This window comes from Salmo salar, chromosome 14, assembly GCF_965601325.2.
Source record: "Salmo salar chromosome 14, fSalSal1, whole genome shotgun sequence".
NCBI classification, from domain to species: domain Eukaryota; kingdom Metazoa; phylum Chordata; class Actinopteri; order Salmoniformes; family Salmonidae; genus Salmo; species Salmo salar.
Genome location: NC_138304.1, coordinates 85,713,477 through 85,735,413, shown reverse-complemented (window position 1 = coordinate 85,735,413; position 21,937 = coordinate 85,713,477). Strand labels below are relative to the sequence as shown.

The following is a 21,937-nucleotide window of genomic DNA, read 5'->3' as shown; positions in this document are numbered from 1 at the left end:
AGAGGGTACTGTAAGGACAGGATGAAGTGGTCTAGGAGAGAAGAGGAGAGCAGAGGGTACTGTAAGGACAGGATGAAGTGGTCTAGGAGAGAAGAGGAGAGCAGAGGGTACTGTAAGGACAGGATGAAGTGGTCTAGGAGAGAAGAGGAGAGCAGAGGGTACTGTAAGGACAGGATGAAGTGGTCTAGGAGAGAAGAGGAGAGCAGAGGGTACTGTAAGGACAGGATGAAGTGGTCTAGGAGAGAAGAGGAGAGCAGAGGGTACTGTAAGGACAGGATGAAGTGGTCTAGGAGAGAAGAGGAGAGCAGAGGGTACTGTAAGGACAGGATGAAGTGGTCTAGGAGAGAAGAGGAGAGCAGAGGGTACTGTAAGGACAGGATGAAGTGGTCTAGGAGAGAAGAGGAGAGCAGAGGGTACTGTAAGGACAGGATGAAGTGGTCTAGGAGAGAAGAGGAGAGCAGAGGGTACTGTAAGGACAGGATGAAGTGGTCTAGGAGAGAAGAGGAGAGCAGAGGGTACTGTAAGGACAGGATGAAGTGGTCTAGGAGAGAAGAGGAGAGCAGAGGGTACTGTAAGGACAGGATGAAGTGGTCTAGGAGAGGAGAGGAGCAAGGGAAGCAGGGTAACGGGAACTCATTTTTCAAGAACTTTATCATTCTGTAAAGCGTGTGTGTGCAGAGGAGACACCTGTTATACATGAGCCGCTTGAAATCTTGGAAGAGTGGGTCCTTGTTCTTGTCCAAAAAGCCCTCGACGGAATATCTGAAATAGAGAGAGAGACAGACAGAGGTTATAGAAAATAACACAGCCTCAAATGTACAAGAGACCATAAGTGACACTGCAACCATAAGTGAAGTAACACAGACAGTACATAAGAGTCAGTCCTAAACTCTCTCCTAATGGGAGACTATGATGGATCACTAATGGCACCCTATTACCTTAGTACTATACTACTCTTGACCAGGGCACATAGGGTTCTAGTCAAAAGTAGTGCACTACATGGGGAATAGGGTGCCATTGAGAATGCATACTATATTACCAGCACAATCCCTTCTACACAAATAGAACAGTACTCTCTCAAGTGAGTCGTCGCTCTGGATAAGAGCGTCTGCTAAATGACTAAAATGTAAATGTAAATGAGTCAAGGAGTCCTCGGGCAGAAGCTTATAATAATAGTCACGGCGCTTAGTGGATTGAGTAAACTCCCCGAGAGCTTACATTTAAGAAACAGGAGGGAAAAAAACTGAGTTGAACCACATCAACAACATTATGATATTATGCACCACTTTGTGGGACTAGTTACTATTAAAAAATACACAATACGTGTGCATGGGGCAACCTGATTACATTAAATAGAAAATAGAACAATGAATGAACTTTATTAATTGTTTAGAACTAAATGAGGTAAATTGAGTTGAAACTTCGCCGTAGTGATATCTCATGGCATGCTGCTTCACTGGATTAGAGAACCAGATGTGAAAGGCTAAACCCTTTAATACACACACACACACACACACACACACACACACACACACACACACACACACACACACACATACACATACACATACACATACACATACACACACACACACACACACACACACACACACACACACATATTCATGCATACACAAGAACTCACTCTCTCTCTCTCAAACACACCCACACACACGCGTGCAGGTACATATTCATGCATACACAAGAACTCTCTCTCTCGCTCTCTTTCAAACACACACAGACACACCCCTGCCACACACAGATATGGCACTGTGAAAGAATGTTCTGTCTCTCCATGACTGTCACATCTTGACAGAGAGGCAGATGAAGAGCTTGTGTTAGTATGACAGATGTGCTCCTGAGGCTGATGGAGGCGGTGTGTGTGTGTGTGTGTGCGTGTGTGTGTGTGTTGTTGTGTCAACACCACCTGACCGGATTCCAGGAACCTCTCTAGAGAGAAGAACACACCATGTGTTCCAAATGGAACCCCATTCCCTATATAGTGCACTACTTTTGACCAGGTGCTGGTCAAAAGTAAAGCCCTATGTAGGGAATGGGGTACCATTTGGAAGGCAGACACATACAGGGCCAAGGCAGATGCTACAAGGACAGGACAGACAAGATGACACAGGGAGGAAAAGCAGCTATCCAGAAGATGAAGGATGATTCAGGGAATATATGAGCATTTCCCAAACTCGCTGTTTTCCCCTAACACTGCACAGCTGATTCTAATGATCAAAGCTTGATAATTAGTTGATATGAATCAACTGTGTAGTGCTAGGGCAAAAACCAAAACGTGCACCCCTTGAGGTGCCGAGGACTGAGTTTGGGAAACCCTGGTATATACTGTATTGTACAGGTAACTGCCAAAATAAAGGAAACACCAACATAAAGTGTTTTAATAGGGCATTGGGCAACAACAACAATATACTTTGTATCCCTCATTTACTCAAGTGTTTTCCAAAAATATAAATGCAACATGAAACAATTTCAAAGATTTTACTGAATTACTGTTCATAGGTGGAAATCAGTCAATTTAAACACATTCATTAGGGCCTAATCTGTGGATTTCCCATGACTGGGCCTGGGAGGGCATGGGCCCACCCACTTAGGAGCCAGGTCCACCTACTGGGGAGCCAGGCCCAGGCAATCAGAATGAGTTTTTCCTCACAAAAGGGCTTTATTACAGACAGTTTGGATGTACTGCCAAATTCACTAAAACGACATTGGAGGTGGTTTACGGTCGAGAAATGAACATTCAATTCTCTGGCAACAGCTCTGTTGGAAATTCCTGCAGTCAGCATGCCAATTGCACGCTCCCTCAAAACTTGAGACATGATCTGTGGCATTGTGTTGTGTGACAGAACTGCACATTTTAAAGTGGCCTTTAATTTATTGAGAGAAATAAGCTTTTTGTGCGTATGGAACATTTCTGTGATCTTTTAGTTCAGCTCATGAAAAATGTACATGTTGCGTTTATATTTTTGTTCAGTGTAGGTTTGAAGGTAGAGGGTAGCATATGGGGTGGAAGTACATTGTGTGCAGGAAACAGTATGGAAATATATGGTTATACAAAGCAAAGGTATATAGTGGTGAGAGACTGAGAGTGAAGTGCTAAAGGCCATGGTTAAAATATAAAGGCTAAGCTATAGCATGCAGTTCAATAGTATCTAGAGTTAGGACGGGTTTGAGGAGTCAGCAACACTATAAGGCAATGAGATGGAAAAGTATGGCTGTAGGATACAGATGATAGCGGTAAGACAGCGAGAGAAGACAGAGAGGAAGAGAAAGAGAGGAAGAGAGACGGAGTGAGAAAAGTCAGGAGGGAGGGAGGGGGGAGCAAAGTAGGTCAGTGCTGGAGGGGCGTGGGATGGGAGGGGTGGCATTGTGACATGGGGGGTGGCAGGGACAAGGCAGGGTATATTTAGCAGGAGCAGGGAATGGGATAGGTTGGGAGGGGGGGACTGTCGCAGTCACAGGGGAGGTGTAGGGACCTTATGGGGGATGACAGCTAGGCTGAGGCAGGCTCTCCCCTGGGTCCTGGCTATGACAGAGTGACAGACAGACGAGGACAACACAGTGACAAGGAGAGCCTTCCATCTTGGCCGCCCAGGAGCCCTGTCGTACTGGAACAACATCTAATCCTTTTAACTATATATTGCACTGCCTTGGACCAGAGCCCTGCTCAAAAATAATGCCCTATATAGGGAATAAGGTGTCATTTCAGACGCAGGCGAAGACTAGTGCACTAGCATGTTGTGCACTAAAAGGCATGACTGTGATGTGTGAGCCAGCTGGGGATTCAGGGATGGATGAATGCAAACTAAACATGACCTAATTGCTCAGCGTTGAAGTCATGTTATACTCATGTTAACCTGGATTCCCTGACTGTCATTTCTCGTCACATGTACTTGGCAAGACCCACTCGACTTCTCCTTTATTAATACTGCTCGAGACTTTCTAAGGGGAAATAGTCTGGTAGTCTCTCTCTCTCTCTCTCTCTCTCTCTCTCTCTTCTCTCTTCTCTTTTTATCCCTTCCATCCTTCCTCTCTCTCTATGCCTCCCTCCCTATATATCCTTTCCTCTTACTCTCCCTGGCTCCTTTGATGCCCTACTATTTCTAAAATTGAGGGCAATGTAGATCCTTCAAACCCACTGTAAGCCAATGGAAGACCTTGGTACTGGATAATCCCCCACTGTAAGCCAATGGAAGACCTTGGTACTGGATAATCCCCCAGTGTTAGCCAATGGAAGACCTTGGTACTGGATAAACCCTCAGTGTTAGCCAATGGAAGACCCTAGTAGTGGATAAACCCCCAGTGTTAGCCAATGAAATATGGTGGTACTAGATAAACCGACAGCGTTAACCTATGAAAGACCCTGGTACTGGATAACAGTCTGGTCTACTCCCTCCCTGCCCTCTCCTACCTCCCTCCCTCCCTCATCCCTCCCTCCTTCCTCTCTCTCTCTCTCCCTCCCTCCCTCCCTCGTCCCTCCCTTCCTCTCTCCCTCCCTCAACAAGACGACGTCCTTCTATTTCAAATGTTTTACTGTAGGTCCCACAATACTAGTGCCAACAGTGCTAGCCAAGTCACTAATGGCTTGGCGCTGGTATTGGCTTGTCTCCATTTAGCTACACTGCCCTTGACTTTTCATCCAATCAACATTAATCTTATAGGTCCTATAACCTATGACCTTCCCTGTGTTACATCATCATGACCTTTCACCTGTTGAACCACCATAGTTTCCTGTCATGGTTGTGGTTTAAGTGCAGGCTGAGTCAGCCGTAACCCTCCTGTTGTGTTCGTTTCATGTTAATTCATTCTGTGTTCTCGGTTCAAAATGACCGCCCCATTATTGCTGACTATAAATCCATAATAATACATATATTATCATTTAATGTTGTGTTAGATCTTTTTATCAACTTAAGTTCTTGCGAACATTACAAGTTTTGAACTATTTGCTATTTATTGACCTGAGCTCATACAACTCGTTTTTGAGTATATTTTTTTACTATAACAAATACTCAAATGAAACGTATTGTGCTATTTATCACACACTACTTTCTCCTCTAATGCATCTTCACTGTCAGTTTCCTGGCCTCTCTCCTTCTCACCAGTGTCATGATCAAAGATATGATCAAGAGCCTCACATACAGTATATCATTTGGTCATTGGCCTGCCACAGAATGAATTGTGAGCAAGGCCTTAAAAAAGCTTAATATACTAGAGCTGCGAGAAAAGTTCTATATATTATTGAAACAATGTTGCGATTGTTTGTGAGAATGCAAACAGGTGTGGTTCCCATGGGGGAAAGATTCCATTGGGGAAAGGTTCCCGTGGGGGTTGCCATGGAAGCCAAGAAGGGGAGTGAGCTGTGTGTGTGTGTGTGTGTGTGTGTGTGTGTGTGTGCTCAAACACACATGCATGTGGGGGTCCGGGAGAGGAAGTGTGTTCATCTGATGAATGGGCATGTGCCTGAAATCAATTTTATACACTAATTGCAGTCTCAACCCATTCATTTCTAATGACCGGTCATTTTTCACCGGGAACACCACAGGTGTACAAAAGTTAAATAAAACACCCAAAATGTAATGAAAATCATCAAAATGTATTTTGTGTGTTCAGATGCCCTGTGTGGACAAAGTCATGGAACCTTAAGGCAACCCGATTTAAATGAACTACATTTTTCAGAGAGAAAACTTGTAAATCGGTTCAATTCAACCGGAACACAGCAGGAGGGCCAACAGGGATGAAGGAGAATAAAGTAAGTGACTTTACAGCAAGTACAAGTATGTGACTCACGTGACGTCCCCAGCATAGTGGCGGATACGGAAGTCTCTGTGGAACTCCATGGTCTTGTCTGATGGGGTGAGCTACAATGGAGATATTATCCCCATCATCATCATCATCATCATCACCATCATCACCATCATTATCGTTGTGACCATCATCATCACCATCATCATCATTGTGACCATCATCATCACCATTATCATCATCATCAACCTCCTCATCATCATCGTCAACATCATCCTTATCATCATCATCACCATCATCATCATCACAGTTACCCTCTGTAATATAGGCTGGCAGAGGGGGATACAACCATCTCTTACACCTCTCGTATGCCTCTCACATACATCTCTTCAAGAAACCGAAATGGAAGCATCCTATAGTTGTTGGAAGTGGAGCATTTAGACCCACTACCATTGGATGCTACTGTCTGTCTCAATGGTCTCAATGGAATGTAGCTGCCTTCTGAAGTATAACGAAACCACAACAGAGTGCAAATAGTGGGATGGAGACCCCTCCTCTCTATTGACCATCCAGTGTAACGGCACTAACAATATCATACCAGTGGGGTGTTAAAGACATTCTTAAACCGTCCATGGGGTCCTGATGGGAGTGTTGCAGTCAAATGAAGACAGTAATGAAGAGAAGACATCTTCAGTGAGGTAGAGGAAGGATTGGTGTACCTTAGCATAATTCACATTGTGGGTTTTTAGTGTAGGTTGCAGAAGGAATGACGATTTCATGGTTATAGGGACAGGAAATGTTGAGGTATGTGTATTAGAAGTATGGCCTGGGAGAATAAAATAGACTAGATTAGAAGAGAATAACAGAATAGACTAGAATAGAAGAGAATAATATAGAATAGAATAGAATAGAGTTTATTCTATTGAAGGCAGCGTTGCTCGTCTGACCCACCTTGCGGGAGGTGTAGTGAGGGTGTTGTCCCAGCTTAGCATCCATGCTCTCCAGGCAGATGGTGTCTGTCACCTTACCCACAGTGAGACAGGCCTCGTCCAACACAGAGATGATGCCCTTATGGGGCTGTTCCACCAGGTCCACGATGATCTGGTTGTTAAAGTAGTCAATCTGGAAACACACAGGGGGAGAGGAACTGTTAGATGTAGGGTTCTGAATACTGCATGTGTTGCTTATGGGAGTGTGTTTGTGGAGAGAGAGAGAGAGAGAGAGAGAGAGAGAGAGAGAGAGAGAGTGTTTCTGCGTGCACGCGCGTCTGTGTGGGCATGTGTTTGTGTTAGTCCACGTGCGCGTGTGTCTGACTCACATGCCGCCAGGTGATACCCTCTCTCTGGTACTCATCTTGTTCCTGGCGAAGGATCAGCTCGATGAAGAGCTGCTGCAGCTTCTCATTACAGTAGTTAATACAGAACTGTTCAAAGCTGCCCGACGACAACACAGAAACACAGGTTTCAATATGGAACAACAGATCATGTAGTCACCATGACTACCATACATTTTGAATAAATAAATATATTCTTCAGAGAGGTTTCAAAAAGTTTCAAATTATAGATATTGTGAGAAATATTTATATCAATATATATCTATCTGGTCAAATACAAGGCTGATCCACCATCCTGATAACTCACAAGATTGTAAATACATGGACAGGGAGGAGAAGGTAGATAGATTCTACTGGAGAGTCTAACCTGTTGTTGTCGAAGATTTCAAAGCCGTAAATATCCAGCACTCCGATGACTGTGTTTTTCCCATGAAGCACTGGGTTGTAGTCTTTCACCTCAATAACAGCATTGATACGAGCCACAATCCAACAAAACAATCTCTCATAGAGAGCCTAAGGAACCAACATAGAGAGAGAGAGAGAGAGAGAGAGAGAGAGAGAGAGAGAGAGAGAGAGAGAGAGAGAGAGAGAGAGAGAGAGAGAGAGAACGAAAGAGAGAGAGAGAGAGAGAGAGAGAGAGAGAGAGAGAGAACGAAAGAGAGAGAGAGAGAGAGAACGAAAGAGAGAGATTATGCAGTACACAATAATGAGTCAACATTGATGGGATTTGTCATTTATGAAGACAACAAGTCTTGATGTGCTAATAGTGACCAGCCCAGTACCTTGGCGAAAGCGTCCCGGCCGAAGCAGGCCTCCTTTTCAGTGTGTCCCTTCTCTATGACCTCTCCGCCCCCGGTGGCCACAGTGCGGTACAGCAGGCTCTTAGTCACGTTGTCTGGCTCTGTGGTGGTCAGCCCAGCGATGTGACTCACAGCCTCTGAACCCACCACCTGGACACTCTCACTGTCTGTCTCAAACTGCAGGTTGCCCTGGGGAGTGGCAGAAACACAGTTCATGATCCTAGTATTATAAAACTGGATTTGGTATAAATCATAGATCACAGGGTTGAACTTTACTTCACAAGTAAATTGCAAGATATGTACTAAGAAATAATATGGTTTCCAACCAAGATATTAAATGTTCCTTTATCTGTGTATCAACTGACATCTATGTGTAACTGATAGATGCACACACACACACACACGCACACACACACACACACACACACACACACACACACACACACACACACTACATGTTAATGTTTTTAAATGTATGTCAATTGTAAAGTACAGTATTTTGTCTGTAATGTCTTTTTCGTTGTGTCTGACCCCAGTAAGTCTAGCTGTCGCCATTGGCGTTGGCTAATGGGGATCCTAATGAATCAAATCAACCTCTGTCAAGCATGCTAAGTTTTACTGCACTGAACCATTAATAACACTAGCTCTTAGTTTAGAGGTGGGCACCAATAATGTAAGTAACCAACATGCTAAGTTTTACTGCACTGAACCATTAACACTAGCTCTTAGTTTAGAGGTGGGCACCAATAATGTAAGTAACCAACATGCTAGGTTTTTCTGCACTGAACCATTAATAACACTAGCTCTTAGTTTAGAGATGGGCACAAATAATGTAAGTAACCAACATGCTAAGTTTTACTGCACTGAACCATTAACACTAGCTCTTAGTTTAGAGATGGGCACCAATAATGTAAGTAACCAACATGCTAAGTTTTACTGCACTGAACCATTAACACTAGCTCTTAGTTTAGAGGTGGGCACCAATAATGTAAGTAACCAACATGCTAAGGTTTTATAGCTGCGTTAGACCATTCAGGTATCATTTGGTATGTATGGCCAATAGAAATGTGACCAAGAATATACTGAATACAACCAACCAGGATGAGGATGGTCCCTAGGATCCTGTAGATGGAGTCGATCTCCTCCTCTGAGAAGCCAATCACTTGCAGGGCACTCAGCACAGCCCTGTGACTGGACCGGTCATTGTTGGATGTCTACAGAGAAAGAGAGAGGTAAATTACAGACTACAGAACAGTATTTACTACTCTTTAACTTTACGTTAGGTTACCTTACTTTATGTTACTTTACCCTAGGTTATTTAACGTCATTCTACTTTACTTTACATTACTTTACTTTACCCTAGGTTATTTAACGTTATTCGACTTTACTTAACATTACTTTACTTTACCCTAGGTTATTTAACGTTATTCTACTTTACTTAACATTACTTTACTTTACCCTAGGTTATTTAATTCTACTTTACTTTACGTTACTTTCCTTTACCCTAGGTTATTTAACGTCATTCTACTTTACTTTACTTTACATTACCCCAGGTTATTTAACGTCATTCTATTTTACTTTATGTTACTTTACTTTACCCTAGGTTATTTAACATTATTCTACTTTACTTTACGTTACTTTACTTTACCCTAGGTTATTTAACATTATTCGACTTTACTTTACTTTACATTACTTTACTTTACCCTAGGTTATTTAATGTTATTCTACTTTACTTTACGTTACTTTACCCTAGGTTATTTAATGTTATTCTACTTTACTTTACTTTACGTTACTTTACTTTACCCTAGGTTACTAAACGTTATTCTACTTTACTTTACGTTGCTTTCCTTTCTTAGAGACAGGTGGAAACACTGTATTCACAAATTAGTGTTGAGTGTCTATGCGTTTTGTCCAGCAACCAATGTCATGGTAAGGTTGTGGAACTACTGTAGAAGAGTAAAGGAGAACTCACAGTGGAGGCAGCTCCTTCTCTGGTATACACATAGTTGACAGGGTCATTCTGGAGGTGAAGTGACCCCAGCATTTCCTCTGAGCCTCCACGCAGTAACTGTGGAAATACACAGACATACAGTACAGTACAGAAGTTGAATTGGGAAAATGTGGAAACATTCATTACAAATTATTAATCTGTAATAGAACGAATCAAAATATCCTTTTCCACCCGTTCCTTTTCCTGATCCAGCCAAACATGTCCTGACCCAAACAGCCATTATTAACCTCTTGGCGTTCCCCTAGGATAGGGGGCGCTAAAAGCGATTTTTGAAAAAAATTCATGCCCATTTTAAATGGCCTCCTACTCAAACTCAGAAGCTAGGATATGCATATAATTAATACTTGTGGATAGAAAACACCCTAAAGTTTCTAAAACTGTTTGAATGGTGTCTGTGAGTATAACAGAACTCATATGGCAGTCAAAACCCCGAGACAGATGGAAACAGGAAGTGGAATTCTGAATTGCGAACTCAACTTCATCACGTTGCCTATTAATCACACCGTGAGCTATGGTTCATTGAGCACTTCCTATTGCTTCCACTAGATGTCCCCAGTCTTCACAAATTGGTTTGAGCCTTCTACTGTTAAAACTGAATGAATGAGATGCTTTGGAACGTAGTCACACGAAGAAGGCCATCACCATTATGATGCCGGCGCCCCTGGTTACCCTCCCCTTTCGAAACGTTTTGAAACACAATGCAATCGTCCCCCTCGAATCTTATTGGCTCTCTTGTTGAAAAACGCCCTGAAGATTTATGTTATACAACGTTTGACGTTTGAACGAACCTAAATGGGAAAAAAATGCATTTTCTCGAAATGGCTGTCCCGTGGCCGACGGAAGTTTTGGAGCAGCCTTCAGACGCGCTAACAAGAACAAGCTCTTGGAACATAAAGGAGTCATTTTTTTCGAACGAAAATACATTTGTTGTGGACCTGGGATTCCTGGAAGTGCTTTCTGATGAAGACAACCAAAGGTAAGGGATTATTGACAATAGTATACAAGACTAGATGTGATATGCGATTGTTCCAAGATGGCTAGCCTATTGCTATTGCTAGCCTATTGTTCTGAGTATTGCATCCCCTTTTATCGCAAAGTGTGATTACCCAGTAAAGTTATTTTTAAATCTGGCATTACAGGTGCTTTCAAGAGATATTCATCTATAAATCTTAGAATGACAATATTACATTTTAAAAATGTTTTCGAATAGTAATTTAGTAAATTGTAGCTCTGTTTCATTGGATGCATTTGAGGGAAAATAGTTAGTCAACGTTACGCACCGATGTAAAATGCTGTTTTTATATATAAATATGAACTTTATCGAACAAAAGAATGCATGTATTGTGTAACATGATGTCCTAGGTGTGTCATCTGATGAAGATTGTCAAAGGTTAGTGCTGCATTTAGCTGTTTTTTGGTTATTTGTGATGCATGTGGTTGGTCGGAAAATGGCTATGTGGCTACTTTTACGATATACTCCTCTAACATAATCTAATGTTTTGCTTTTGCTGTAAAGCCTTTTTGAAATCTGACAACGTGGTTCGATTCAGGAGAGGTGTATCTATAAAACGATATAATTTGAAAAAAAAATTGAAAAAAAAAAAGTATTACATTTTGTTATGCTAATGGCGATATGATTTTTCGCTGGATGTCTGTTCGAGGCCGCACAGGGGTTAATCATACTTATGACTTTATTTTAACAATATATGCCATTTAGCAGACGCTTTTATCCGAAGTGACTTACAGTCATGCGTGCATACGTTTGACCAGTAAAGATCAATATTTACCTGATAGAAGGAGTGGAAGTTCCTCTCTCCTCCCTGCTGCTGAACAACCCTTGACTTTGCATGTGGGAACAGAGAAAAATACATGAATACACACACACACATACACACACAAACACATACACACAGGCCGCAAGTTTAACCAACCACATAACTCCAATACAAGACAGAAGAACGGGGTTCAGACAGTTCACTGATCCACAGTTAGTAAGGTTGTGTCTGTGCAGTGAGAATGGATGACACCGTCGTTCACACAGCCCCACTGTGTCAGATGGTGTGATAGGCTAGCTCATAGAAAGGATAAAAACAGCAACCTATCTCATCATGCCCCCAGGCGAGCCCTTCATTATCATTCAACAGAACCAGAACAGAACAGGGTGTAATTCACAGGCATTTCTATTCATGGACCCACTCTCTCACTCTCTCTGCTTCACCACCTTTATCAAACATGTATGTTCCACCACGAAATGAAGACCAGAAAGTGAATAACTTTTCAAAAGAAGACTATGGACACAGACACATATTAAGTATATTCCTTCACTATTGTATACTCCTTCACTAAAAAGCATGTTCAATCTCTGTTTGTAGTCCAGGACAAGGCTTAATCTGTGTCTGGGAAACTTGGCCTATAAATACGACTTCTGTTCAAACCATCCAATCAAATCTCCCCGCCTATCTGTTAAGTCCTTCCCCTCACTTCAGGCGCCAATCACTGTATGTCTCTCTCTATCCTATCTAATCATATTGCTCTTACCTTCTCCAGCAGGTAGTTGTTAATATGGCCGCCGGTGGGGTCGCCGTTGAAGTTGAAGTTGATGTCCATGTACTTGCCGAAGCGGCTGGAGTTGTCGTTGCGGTTGGTCTTGGCGTTACCGAAGGCCTCCAGCACACAGTTTGACTTCAGCAGAACGTTCTTCACACTGTGTAAGAGAGGAGAGGGTGGTCATCATTGATAGTATCAGGTGACAATGTGGCCCAAATAGTGAGAGGAGAGGAAGAGAAAAAGAGAGAGGTGAATTGGAAGTCCTTTCCACCCTTCAATTGTGAATTTGTGTCTATGACATTGAGACTGACCCAATATAACCTTGTCTCTGGTCTATTGTACTTTTGAGGTTAGGGAGGAAGCCTGATGCATAAGACTAAATGCAATATACTGAAGTTCCTATCAGAATCAGAACCTGTACTCTAACCCAGTCTAAGATGTAGTTATTTAAATGGGAGAGGAGAGCCTCCTGTCCCCCAACACCTTGCTGACCCCTGACATTTGACACTGATGACTCACCTCTCAACCTCTGCTCTCTGGCTGGGGTTGGTAATAGCTGCGATGTACTGCATGATGTACTTGCTAGCTTCTGTCTTTCCTGCTCCACTCTCACCTGGGACACACAGACACAGACCATTAATAACAAAGAAGCAACTCACATATAGCAGTACATGTACATTACTTGAGTATTTTACCACAGATACTGGATATACACTGCTCAAAAAAATAAAGGGAACACTTAAACAACACATCCTAGATCTGAATGAAAGAAATAATCTTATTAAATACTTTTTTCTTTACATAGTTGAATGTGCTGACAACAAAATCACACACAAATAATCAATGGAAATCCAATTTATCAACCCATGGAGGTCTGGATTTGGAGTCACACTCAAAATTAAAGTGGAAAACCACACTACAGGCTGATCCAACTTTGATGTAATGTCCTTAAAACAAGTCAAAACGAGGCTCAGTAGTGTGTGTGGCCTCCACGTGCCTGTATGACCTCCCTGCAATGCCTGGGCATGCTCCTGATGAGGTGGCGGATGGTCTCCTGAGGGATCTCCTCCCAGACCTGGACTAAAGCATCCGCCAACTCCTGGACAGTCTGTGGTGCAACGTGGCGTTGGTGGATGGAGCGAGACATGATGTCCCAGATGTGCTCAATTGGATTCAGGTCTGGGGAACGGGCGGGCCAGTCCATAGCATCAATGCCTTCCTCTTGCAGGAACTGCTGACACACTCCAGCCACATGAGGTCTAGCATTCCCTTGCATTAGGAGGAACCCAGGGCCAACCGCACCAGCATATGGTCTCACAAGGGATCTGAGGAAGTCATCTCGGTACCTAATGGCAGTCAGGCTACCTCTGGCGAGCACATGGAGGGCTGTGCAGCCCCCCAAAGAAATGCCACCCCACACCATGACTGACCCACCGCCAAACCGGTCATGCTGGAGGATGTTGCAGGCAGCAGAACATTCTCCACAGCGTCTCCAGACTCTGTCACGTCTGTCATGTGCTCAGTGTGAACCTGCTTTCATCTGTGAAGAGCACAGGGCGCCAGTGGCGAATTTGCCAATCTTGGTGTTCTCTGGCAAATGCCAAACGTCCTGCACTGTAAGCACAACCCCCACCTGTGGACGTCGGGCCCTCATACCACCCTCATGGAGTCTGTTTCTGACCGTTTGAGCAGACACATGCACATTTGTGGCCTGCTGGAGGTCATTTTGTAGGGTTCTGGCAGTGCTCCTCCTGCTCCTCCTTGCACAAAGGCGGAGGTAGCGGTCCTGCTGCTGGGTTGTTGCCCTCCTACGGCCTCCTCCACGTCTCCTGATGTACTGGCCTGTCTCTTGGTAGCGCCTCCATGCTCTGGACACTACGCTGACAGACACAGCAAACCTTCTTGCCACAGCTCGCATTGATGTGCCATCCTGGATGAGCTGCACTACCTGAGCCACTTGTGTGGGTTGTAGACTCCGTCTCATGCTACCACTAGAGTGAAAGCACCGCCAGCATTCAAAAGTGACCAAAACATCAGCCAGGAAGCATAGGAACTGAGAAGTGGTCTGTGGTCTCCACCTGCAGAACCACTCCTTTATTGGGGGTGTCTTGCTAATTGCCTATAATTTCCACCTGTTGTCTATTCCATTTGCACAACAGCATGTGAAATTTATTGTCAATCAGTGTTGCTTCCTAAGTGGACAGTTTGATTTCACAGAAGTGAGATTGACTTGGAGTTACATTGTGTTGTTTAAGTGTTCCCTTTATTTTTTTGAGCAGTATATTAGTAGACATACAGTATATTTGTACTTCTACGATATGAGATCATACATGGTAAACTGAAGTCTATTTATGGCATGAATCTTCTTGAAGTAGTTATTGACTGTCAGTCACCAATCACCATGTTTTTATTCCTCTTTCTATGACCGTAAAGTAGCCTGCTACACACAGCAGATGAGGAAACAGGACATTATGAGCTAGTGCAACTAAGAAAAGACCATTGCAGCAACAGTGAAGACCAATAAGCATCCTGGAGGAAGTGAGGAACTGAGAACACTCAGAAACTGTAGACATTGGCCTTTTCTCAATTAGATTAGCTGTGTCCTCTCTGGCCTCCTTTTAAAAAATATCAAAAGTAATCGAGGAGAGGTGGCGAGGAGAGGGAAATAAGATGAAAATGCGCTGGTATGAAATGAGACTCCCCTTCTTCAATCGGACGTCATCAGGCAAATTACGTTTACAGGGTGGAATCCCCATTTTCTTTTATAAAGTGATAAAAACAAATGTAGCTAGTTGTGACAGACATTTTATAGATAAACATTGAGTAGAGTATTGTTTTTAAATGTGTCCATGCTTTTCTCCTTCGAGACAACAACAGCTGATTCAAAGGGGGTGTGGCAGATTTCAAAACTCTTCCACGAAGGACTCACAAGTGTAGGACTCGTAGGATACAGTACACTTGTGCTTCCTCGCCAAAAGGAGGCTATCGAGGAGGGGAGGACTGTCTTCCATTTGCCTGCTAACGAATTGACACACTCCTCGACCACACAACTGCATATCGGTTTCCGGGTCATGGAGAGAGGACGGAGGACAGACTTTTGCTCAAACAAGAAAACCTCATAGACACACAGAGTGGCATGATGGGGTCTGCAACAGGACAGACTGTGAATAGATTAGGGACCCTGCTCAGCTCTACTTCCCTCAGTAAACTATTGATAACAGGGTGCTACTGTATACGCCAGGAAGCAATACTGTGGCATGAATGTTCCATCACATGATAGTGCCCTTAGAAATATTACATACATAAATCAACAAAACTGTCCTCTTTTTTATATGAAGGCAACAGGACATAGCCAGTTAAAAAAAACTATTCATGCACCATGTCTTCTGAACTGCTCAGAAACCAGCAAGGTGTGAGTCAAACATGCTAAGCAGGACTGTGGTAAACTAGGTAAAAGATTATGGTTGGAGTATGAGATGGAATGAATGAATGAATGAATGAATGAATGAATGAATGAATGAATGAATGAATGAATGAATGAATGAATGAAAGAGTAGGAGACTGGAGTCTGATACAGACCTGATATGACGATGCAGGTGTCTTTGGCCCGTCTCTTCATGGCCTTGTACGCAGCGTCGGCCACAGCGTACAGGTGGGGTGGGTTCTCGTACAGCTCCCGGCCGCGGTACGCGTCGATGGCCTCTTTACCGTAGATGTCCATCTGTTTGTAGGGATTGACTGATACCACCACCTCACCTATGAAGGTGTAGATACGGGCTTTCTCAAACCTTCCAGGCACACAGACAAACACAGAGACAGAGTTGAATTTATTTTAGCTTTTTGAAGTATGGTTTAATATTTGTATGTAATGTCTTCATGTAGCATTTGAGTATACTTGAAATGACTTGAAAATTGTCCAAGTATCAATGTCCACAACAGAAACATAATTCTGATATGAAACAGCCAACTCGTGATAATAACGCTGTAACAAGGGGGACCAGAATAATTTGTGTCACAGCAATGCTTATATAGGCTATATATAGCCTACAAATACCCACACCACATTCAAAAGTCAGTATCTAAGTCTCCACCCCATCAACACCAAAGAGAGAGATGTTTACATAGACATTAGATAACCTATTTTACAGAGAAACACCCTGAAATAAAAAAGGCAACATATTTTTGCACCTAAAGTCAAACCTCTTACCCTCAAGAGAACACACCCCAAAGGACAGGAAGTGACACAGGTGGGAAGTGAGAACAGGAAGTATGTACAAATTATGGCTCAAGAGGGGTTTCCACTAGATAACTCAGCCATAAAGTCAGTTTCAACAGCAGTGCAGTTAAGGTTAGAGTTAGGTTTAATGGGTGGAGTATAGCCATAATTATGACTTTGTGGCTGTGATAACTAGTGACAACCCACAAGAGGTGTCACTTCCTTCACCTTGTTTAACCTTCCTGGGTATTGGTTTGACTTGTTGTGGCAACTATTCTGCTGAAATTACACATAATTGTCTCTTTCTATGTGTAAAAATACAATATGCATGAAATCATTAATCAAATCTATTTGCTTCTAAACCAAAAATACTGTAAATGTCACAACCTGTGATACAAACACAGGCACAAACAGTAATTTACAGTGTATATTAGATGTATACTAAGACCAGGATGTGACAATGACTGATCCTAATAGTATCTTGATGGGCAATATTACAGGAAAGCTTTATTTTATAAATTCCTATCTAACATCAAGTGGCCCTGAATGTTTCTCCAGACATTGCCATGGGGCAAGTCTGGTCAGGCAGTGCATGATCAAATGAATGGGAGATTCAGGGAATAAGAATTGTTGCATGCATTGCCTAGCTTACCTTCTAGGGCAAAGGCCTGACTAAAACACATGGGCTACATGTGAAACGGGATCCTATTTCCTATTTATTCCCTAAAGTGCACTAATTTTGACCCACTATATAGGAAAGGGAATAGGATGCCATCTCAAACGCACCTGTGGACTATGATGAGAAAAGTGATATGAAACTAGTGTCCATTTGCTAAGAATTTGTGAGCTGTATAAGATCTACAAAATAAATAATTGACATGTTATTCTACTGTAAATTCTTGAGTGATATGCTACTCTAACTCCTAGGCTTCCACTGGATTCTAAAGATGTGGTGCTATGTGGTTTCTCAATACTGTCTCAAGAGAAGGGCATGTCACGACGTTACCAAACTTGAGAGATAAAAGTGTGAGGGCGAGAGAGAGAGAGAGAGAGCTGTGCTGTCTGACAAGTGTTGGAATGGAGAGATGCTGAGAGGGGTGAATTTAGCAGCAGATGCAGTCAGTCACACCACACCCAAAATAGAGGAAAAAAAGGTCACCTGATTCACTCAAACTCAACAGAATACGTCACTGAGAAAACCAATCAGAAAGGGTGGGCTTTTACAGGAAAGTAGTTCCCGTAAGTGTGAAGTCAAACAAAACGAGTTTCAGGTCTTGACCAATGGGTTGATGACGTATTCTTGACTTACAATGCATCTATTTATGTGACCGTTTCTATGGTGATAGCAACTAACTGGACATTACAAGTTCATATCGCAACCACTGAAGGTGGGCGGGAAAGTCAAACCAGAAATGACTCATCCTTCTCCTTTTCCTGTCTCTCTCTCTCTCTCTCTCACGTTCTATACAAGTCAACTTCTTCACCGTGGTTCTCGTACAAACAAAGAGTTTATAACACTCCTATTAGAGGCCCTGAAAAGTTGCCATTGTTGTGAGGCTGATGAGTACACACTCTCTGACAACAGAGCTCTCAAATATCAAGCTGTGACATCACAACCCTACAAGCACACAAACAGACAGTTTGAGATAACAGATACATATACAAGATTTGAGGGCCCACAAAGTCATCAGTAGGTGTCCCCATGACAGCTTCATCTCCATCCCTGTGTTACAGACAGCTGCTTTCTCCTCCCCTCTACCTCATCTCTACCAGAGGAGACTCTACAATCAGGACATACCTTAACTTCAGATTCTCCATAAACTGCTCCATGTTCACCTCATCCAGAAGGACAAAATCCGACTTCCCAAACTCCAGGCCCTCCAGCTCCGCCATCCTGACGGACAGACAGATAAACAGAGAGGAAGGAACGAACGAGGACTGAAGAGAGAAGAGAGAGAAGTGAAGGCAGGCAGACTAGTGCTACTGGGGCCCGGTGGCGTGCTGTGGGTGTGGCGTAAGTCTGTTCTTTTGTGGTGTGGTGGATTCTGGGATGGTGTGCTGCTTAGTCAAGTCACTGAGGGCTGTGGTCGGCATGCTGCAGCACGTCATCCTCTCAGTGGTGTGTGTTTATGTGAGTTTGTGTGTGTGTGTGTGTGTGTGTGTGTGTGTGTGTGTGAGAGAGAGCGAGAGAGCGAGAGAGCTGGAGGCACACACTGGTTGAACCAACATGGAATAGATGTTTAATTGATGTCTGTGCCCAGTGGGAGAGTGAGTATGTGTGTTGTGTTTGTTGCGGGTATATATAATGTACATAACGGGACAGAGAAGAGCTATCATTAAATACATACAGCACTTCTGCATCCTCCTCTTCCTGCCACAGGCCTCCAGACCTCCTTGTTTCCGTGGGAGACAGACCACAGTGAGTGAACCATTGCAGAAGCTCTCTCAGGCTCTCCCTCTCACTGTCTCTTTCTCTCTTTCTGCCATCCTTTGCGTGCTCTCACACTCTCTCTTTCCTTCTCTCTGTCTTTCAGCCTCTCCCTTTGCATGCCTCTTTTTTTCTGTTAAGACTTCACATATTTGACAGAAAATAAAAACAGAACAGAGACACATAGGCTCTCTCCACCGCCAACCATGTACAATTAATCCTATAAATCTGCTGTAAATTTGGGAACAACGTTCCCTTATCTCCTGGGAAGGATCAGGGCATTTCCTGCTTCTGACTCCACAGCAGCATTCATCATCCCCCTGGGGTTTGTCATGAGCTAGACATCAGGCTCATCCTTATCAGACATTAAACCACATCATAATTGAAGGCAAAATATTTCTGTAAAAATTGCGGGATTGACCGATTCCTGTGTAGACAACCATCCATTTAAGACCAAGATTTCCACTCTGTTTCAACAGTATGGTATTTTCCAATGCAGGACAGGTAATCTGGCTCCAGACATGAGTCAGAACGTATGAAGAGCAGTCTTCTACCAACCTCTGGAAAAGGATGGTGATACATTGTGTAGGGGGGGCATCAGTGTATGAGAGGACAAAGAGGGATTCAGTCTTTGTCAATATTGCCAAATAATAAAATGTAGTTAACAAACTAAATCTATTTTCTTACATTTCAGTCAGTGTACTTCTGTCAGCCTCTGAGTCGCAGCCTTAGTCATTGGTGGTCATCTAACATCGTACATTTCAACTCATTGACAATGACAGTTATTTGTTTTTCTACAACGTGTGAACCAACGTTGTTTGGGAAACAGTGTATGATGAGGCAATGGACCTCAACATAAAACCTCAAAGCACTCATTAGCTAGGAGTGGTTTTTGCTTCTCTAAAGCTGCGTTTACACAGGTAGCCTCATTCTATTTTCCACTAACAGTATTTTTTAACAATCAGATTAGCTCTTTTGCCAATAATTGAGGGAAAAAAACTGAATTGTCTGAGTGTACAAAACATTATGACTTAGACTGACCAGGTGAATCCAGGTGAACCCTACAGTATGATCCCTTATTGACGTCACTTGTTAAAACCACTTCAATCAGTGTAGATGAAGGGGGGGGACAGGTTGAGACAATTGAGACATGGATTGTGTATGTTTGTCAAGAACTGCAACACTGCAGGAGTCAACATGGGCCAGCATCCCTGTGGAACGCTTTCGACACCTTGCAGTCCATGCCCTGACGAATTGAAGCTGTTCTGAGGTGTTCTTAATGTTTTTTCATAATATTAAGAACATGCCCCATTACCTCATAAGTATCATTCCATAGACTGCACTACCACTCACCCCCTCCTAACCTGCTTATCTCTGATCAGCACTTCCTCTGTCAGTGTGTCTTGTGTTCTGTCATGTCGACTGCGTGGGGCCGCCTCACATCCTGTGTAGAGAGGGGGGAGGGCTGCGTCAGTGAGCACTTCCTCTCTCATCTGCTTCTGGCTCCATCATCACACAACATGACACTCTGAGTCCAGAAGTTACATACTCAGAATCAGTCTGACAAGAGGCACACAACCAGATACTAAGGCAAAAGCATAGAGGCAGACTGACATAGGAACAGAACTAAGTGGAATGTGGAGTCAATGACAATTCTAAAGAGAGAATATGTTGATTTGAATCTATGTGAAGTATTTAAATTAACACATTCCATGACAGTTTCCACAAGTGATTGAATTAGATCATCCCAGAATAGGCAAATTGTTCCAAATAATCAACACAGATAGATTATGATGAATCATTAGGCTACATTCAAAGTCTACTCCAGAAACGAATTACGTTTCATTTGCATATTTTCTACAAAACCTTTCGATAGTGATTTAGTCTCAAAAACAATGAAAATAATAACAAATATCACAGCAACAAAAAAGATTTACAAATATAATACATTTGTCATACTCTGAACCCTCAATAAATATAAATAAAATCAACCACATTTATTAACAATAATAGTTTAAAATCAGACCATAAGAAAGAACATATTAGAATCTGTCATAATCAATTTGCCTAAGCCAAACTGTATTGAACATTTTGCCCCACATCATGACATATAAGGTATTCAAGAAATAAACAGCTAAAGCCAATTGTATTATAGGTGTCAGAATCTAAACTAGTGACTTGTTATGGCTTTTCTTTTTTCCTGGTAGCATATTCTTCCAATCTGCTTTGTTTGTAGGAATTTTGGGAAGTAATGACTTCTTTTTCATCACTGGCATCTGAGCTCCAGCAGAGGGCCCTACCACATCATCCACCCGTTCTTGCCTAGAGATGTCCCTCTGTGTTACTCTCTGCTCCTTTACTTTCTCCTGTGAATCAGAGTGACTTCTTCCCCTGTGACTGGGGGTGGATGTATAGGGTACTGGGCTTCCAGCCCTCTGTACAGTCCGTCCATGCCTAGAGTCACCCTGGTACTTTGAGGGGGGGTAATCTGGTACAGCAGCAGACACAGGGACATGATGCCATGGGATGGGTGCATCCTTCCTTTTGGGCAGACTCGATAGAGAACTGCTTCTCCTGTCCCTTGAGCCCCTGTCCAGTGCCCTCCCTGTTCGCCCGGCTGGTGGAAGTTCTAGGGGTTTTCCCAAGAGAATCTGCATCATGTCATAACTGTCCCTGGAAGGCCCTACAAGGCGGAGAATATCTCCAACCTGATTGACGAGGACAGTAGGATAAACACTATTATACTTCTGAATCAGTTTACTAATTCTAACCTGCTCGTTGTGATCGAATGTTTCCAGTGGGATTTCTTGGGTGCGTAGTGTTGAGTTGAGTGTAGTGAGAT

At 43.0% G+C, this 21,937-nt stretch overlaps 1 protein-coding gene across 1 annotated transcript in view; it reads right to left on the bottom strand.

Moving 5' to 3' along the window:
* The window catches only part of LOC106570358 (unconventional myosin-Ig), a 67,846-nt gene that overhangs the window by 44,587 nt on the left and 1,322 nt on the right, over positions 1–21,937 (bottom strand). The window contains exons 4-16 of the mRNA XM_014142576.3: positions 18,466–20,539; positions 16,031–16,239; positions 12,971–13,064; positions 12,443–12,608; positions 11,692–11,745; positions 9,866–9,961; positions 8,991–9,107; positions 7,876–8,082; positions 7,461–7,606; positions 7,079–7,193; positions 6,712–6,882; positions 5,806–5,876; positions 688–762 (exon numbers count right to left, since the gene is read on the bottom strand). Of these exons, the coding sequence (XP_013998051.1) occupies positions 688–762; positions 5,806–5,876; positions 6,712–6,882; positions 7,079–7,193; positions 7,461–7,606; positions 7,876–8,082; positions 8,991–9,107; positions 9,866–9,961; positions 11,692–11,745; positions 12,443–12,608; positions 12,971–13,064; positions 16,031–16,239; positions 18,466–18,560 (1,616 nt within the window). The 5' untranslated portion in view covers positions 18,561–20,539. The remainder of the gene's footprint in view (positions 1–687; positions 763–5,805; positions 5,877–6,711; positions 6,883–7,078; positions 7,194–7,460; positions 7,607–7,875; positions 8,083–8,990; positions 9,108–9,865; positions 9,962–11,691; positions 11,746–12,442; positions 12,609–12,970; positions 13,065–16,030; positions 16,240–18,465; positions 20,540–21,937) is intronic.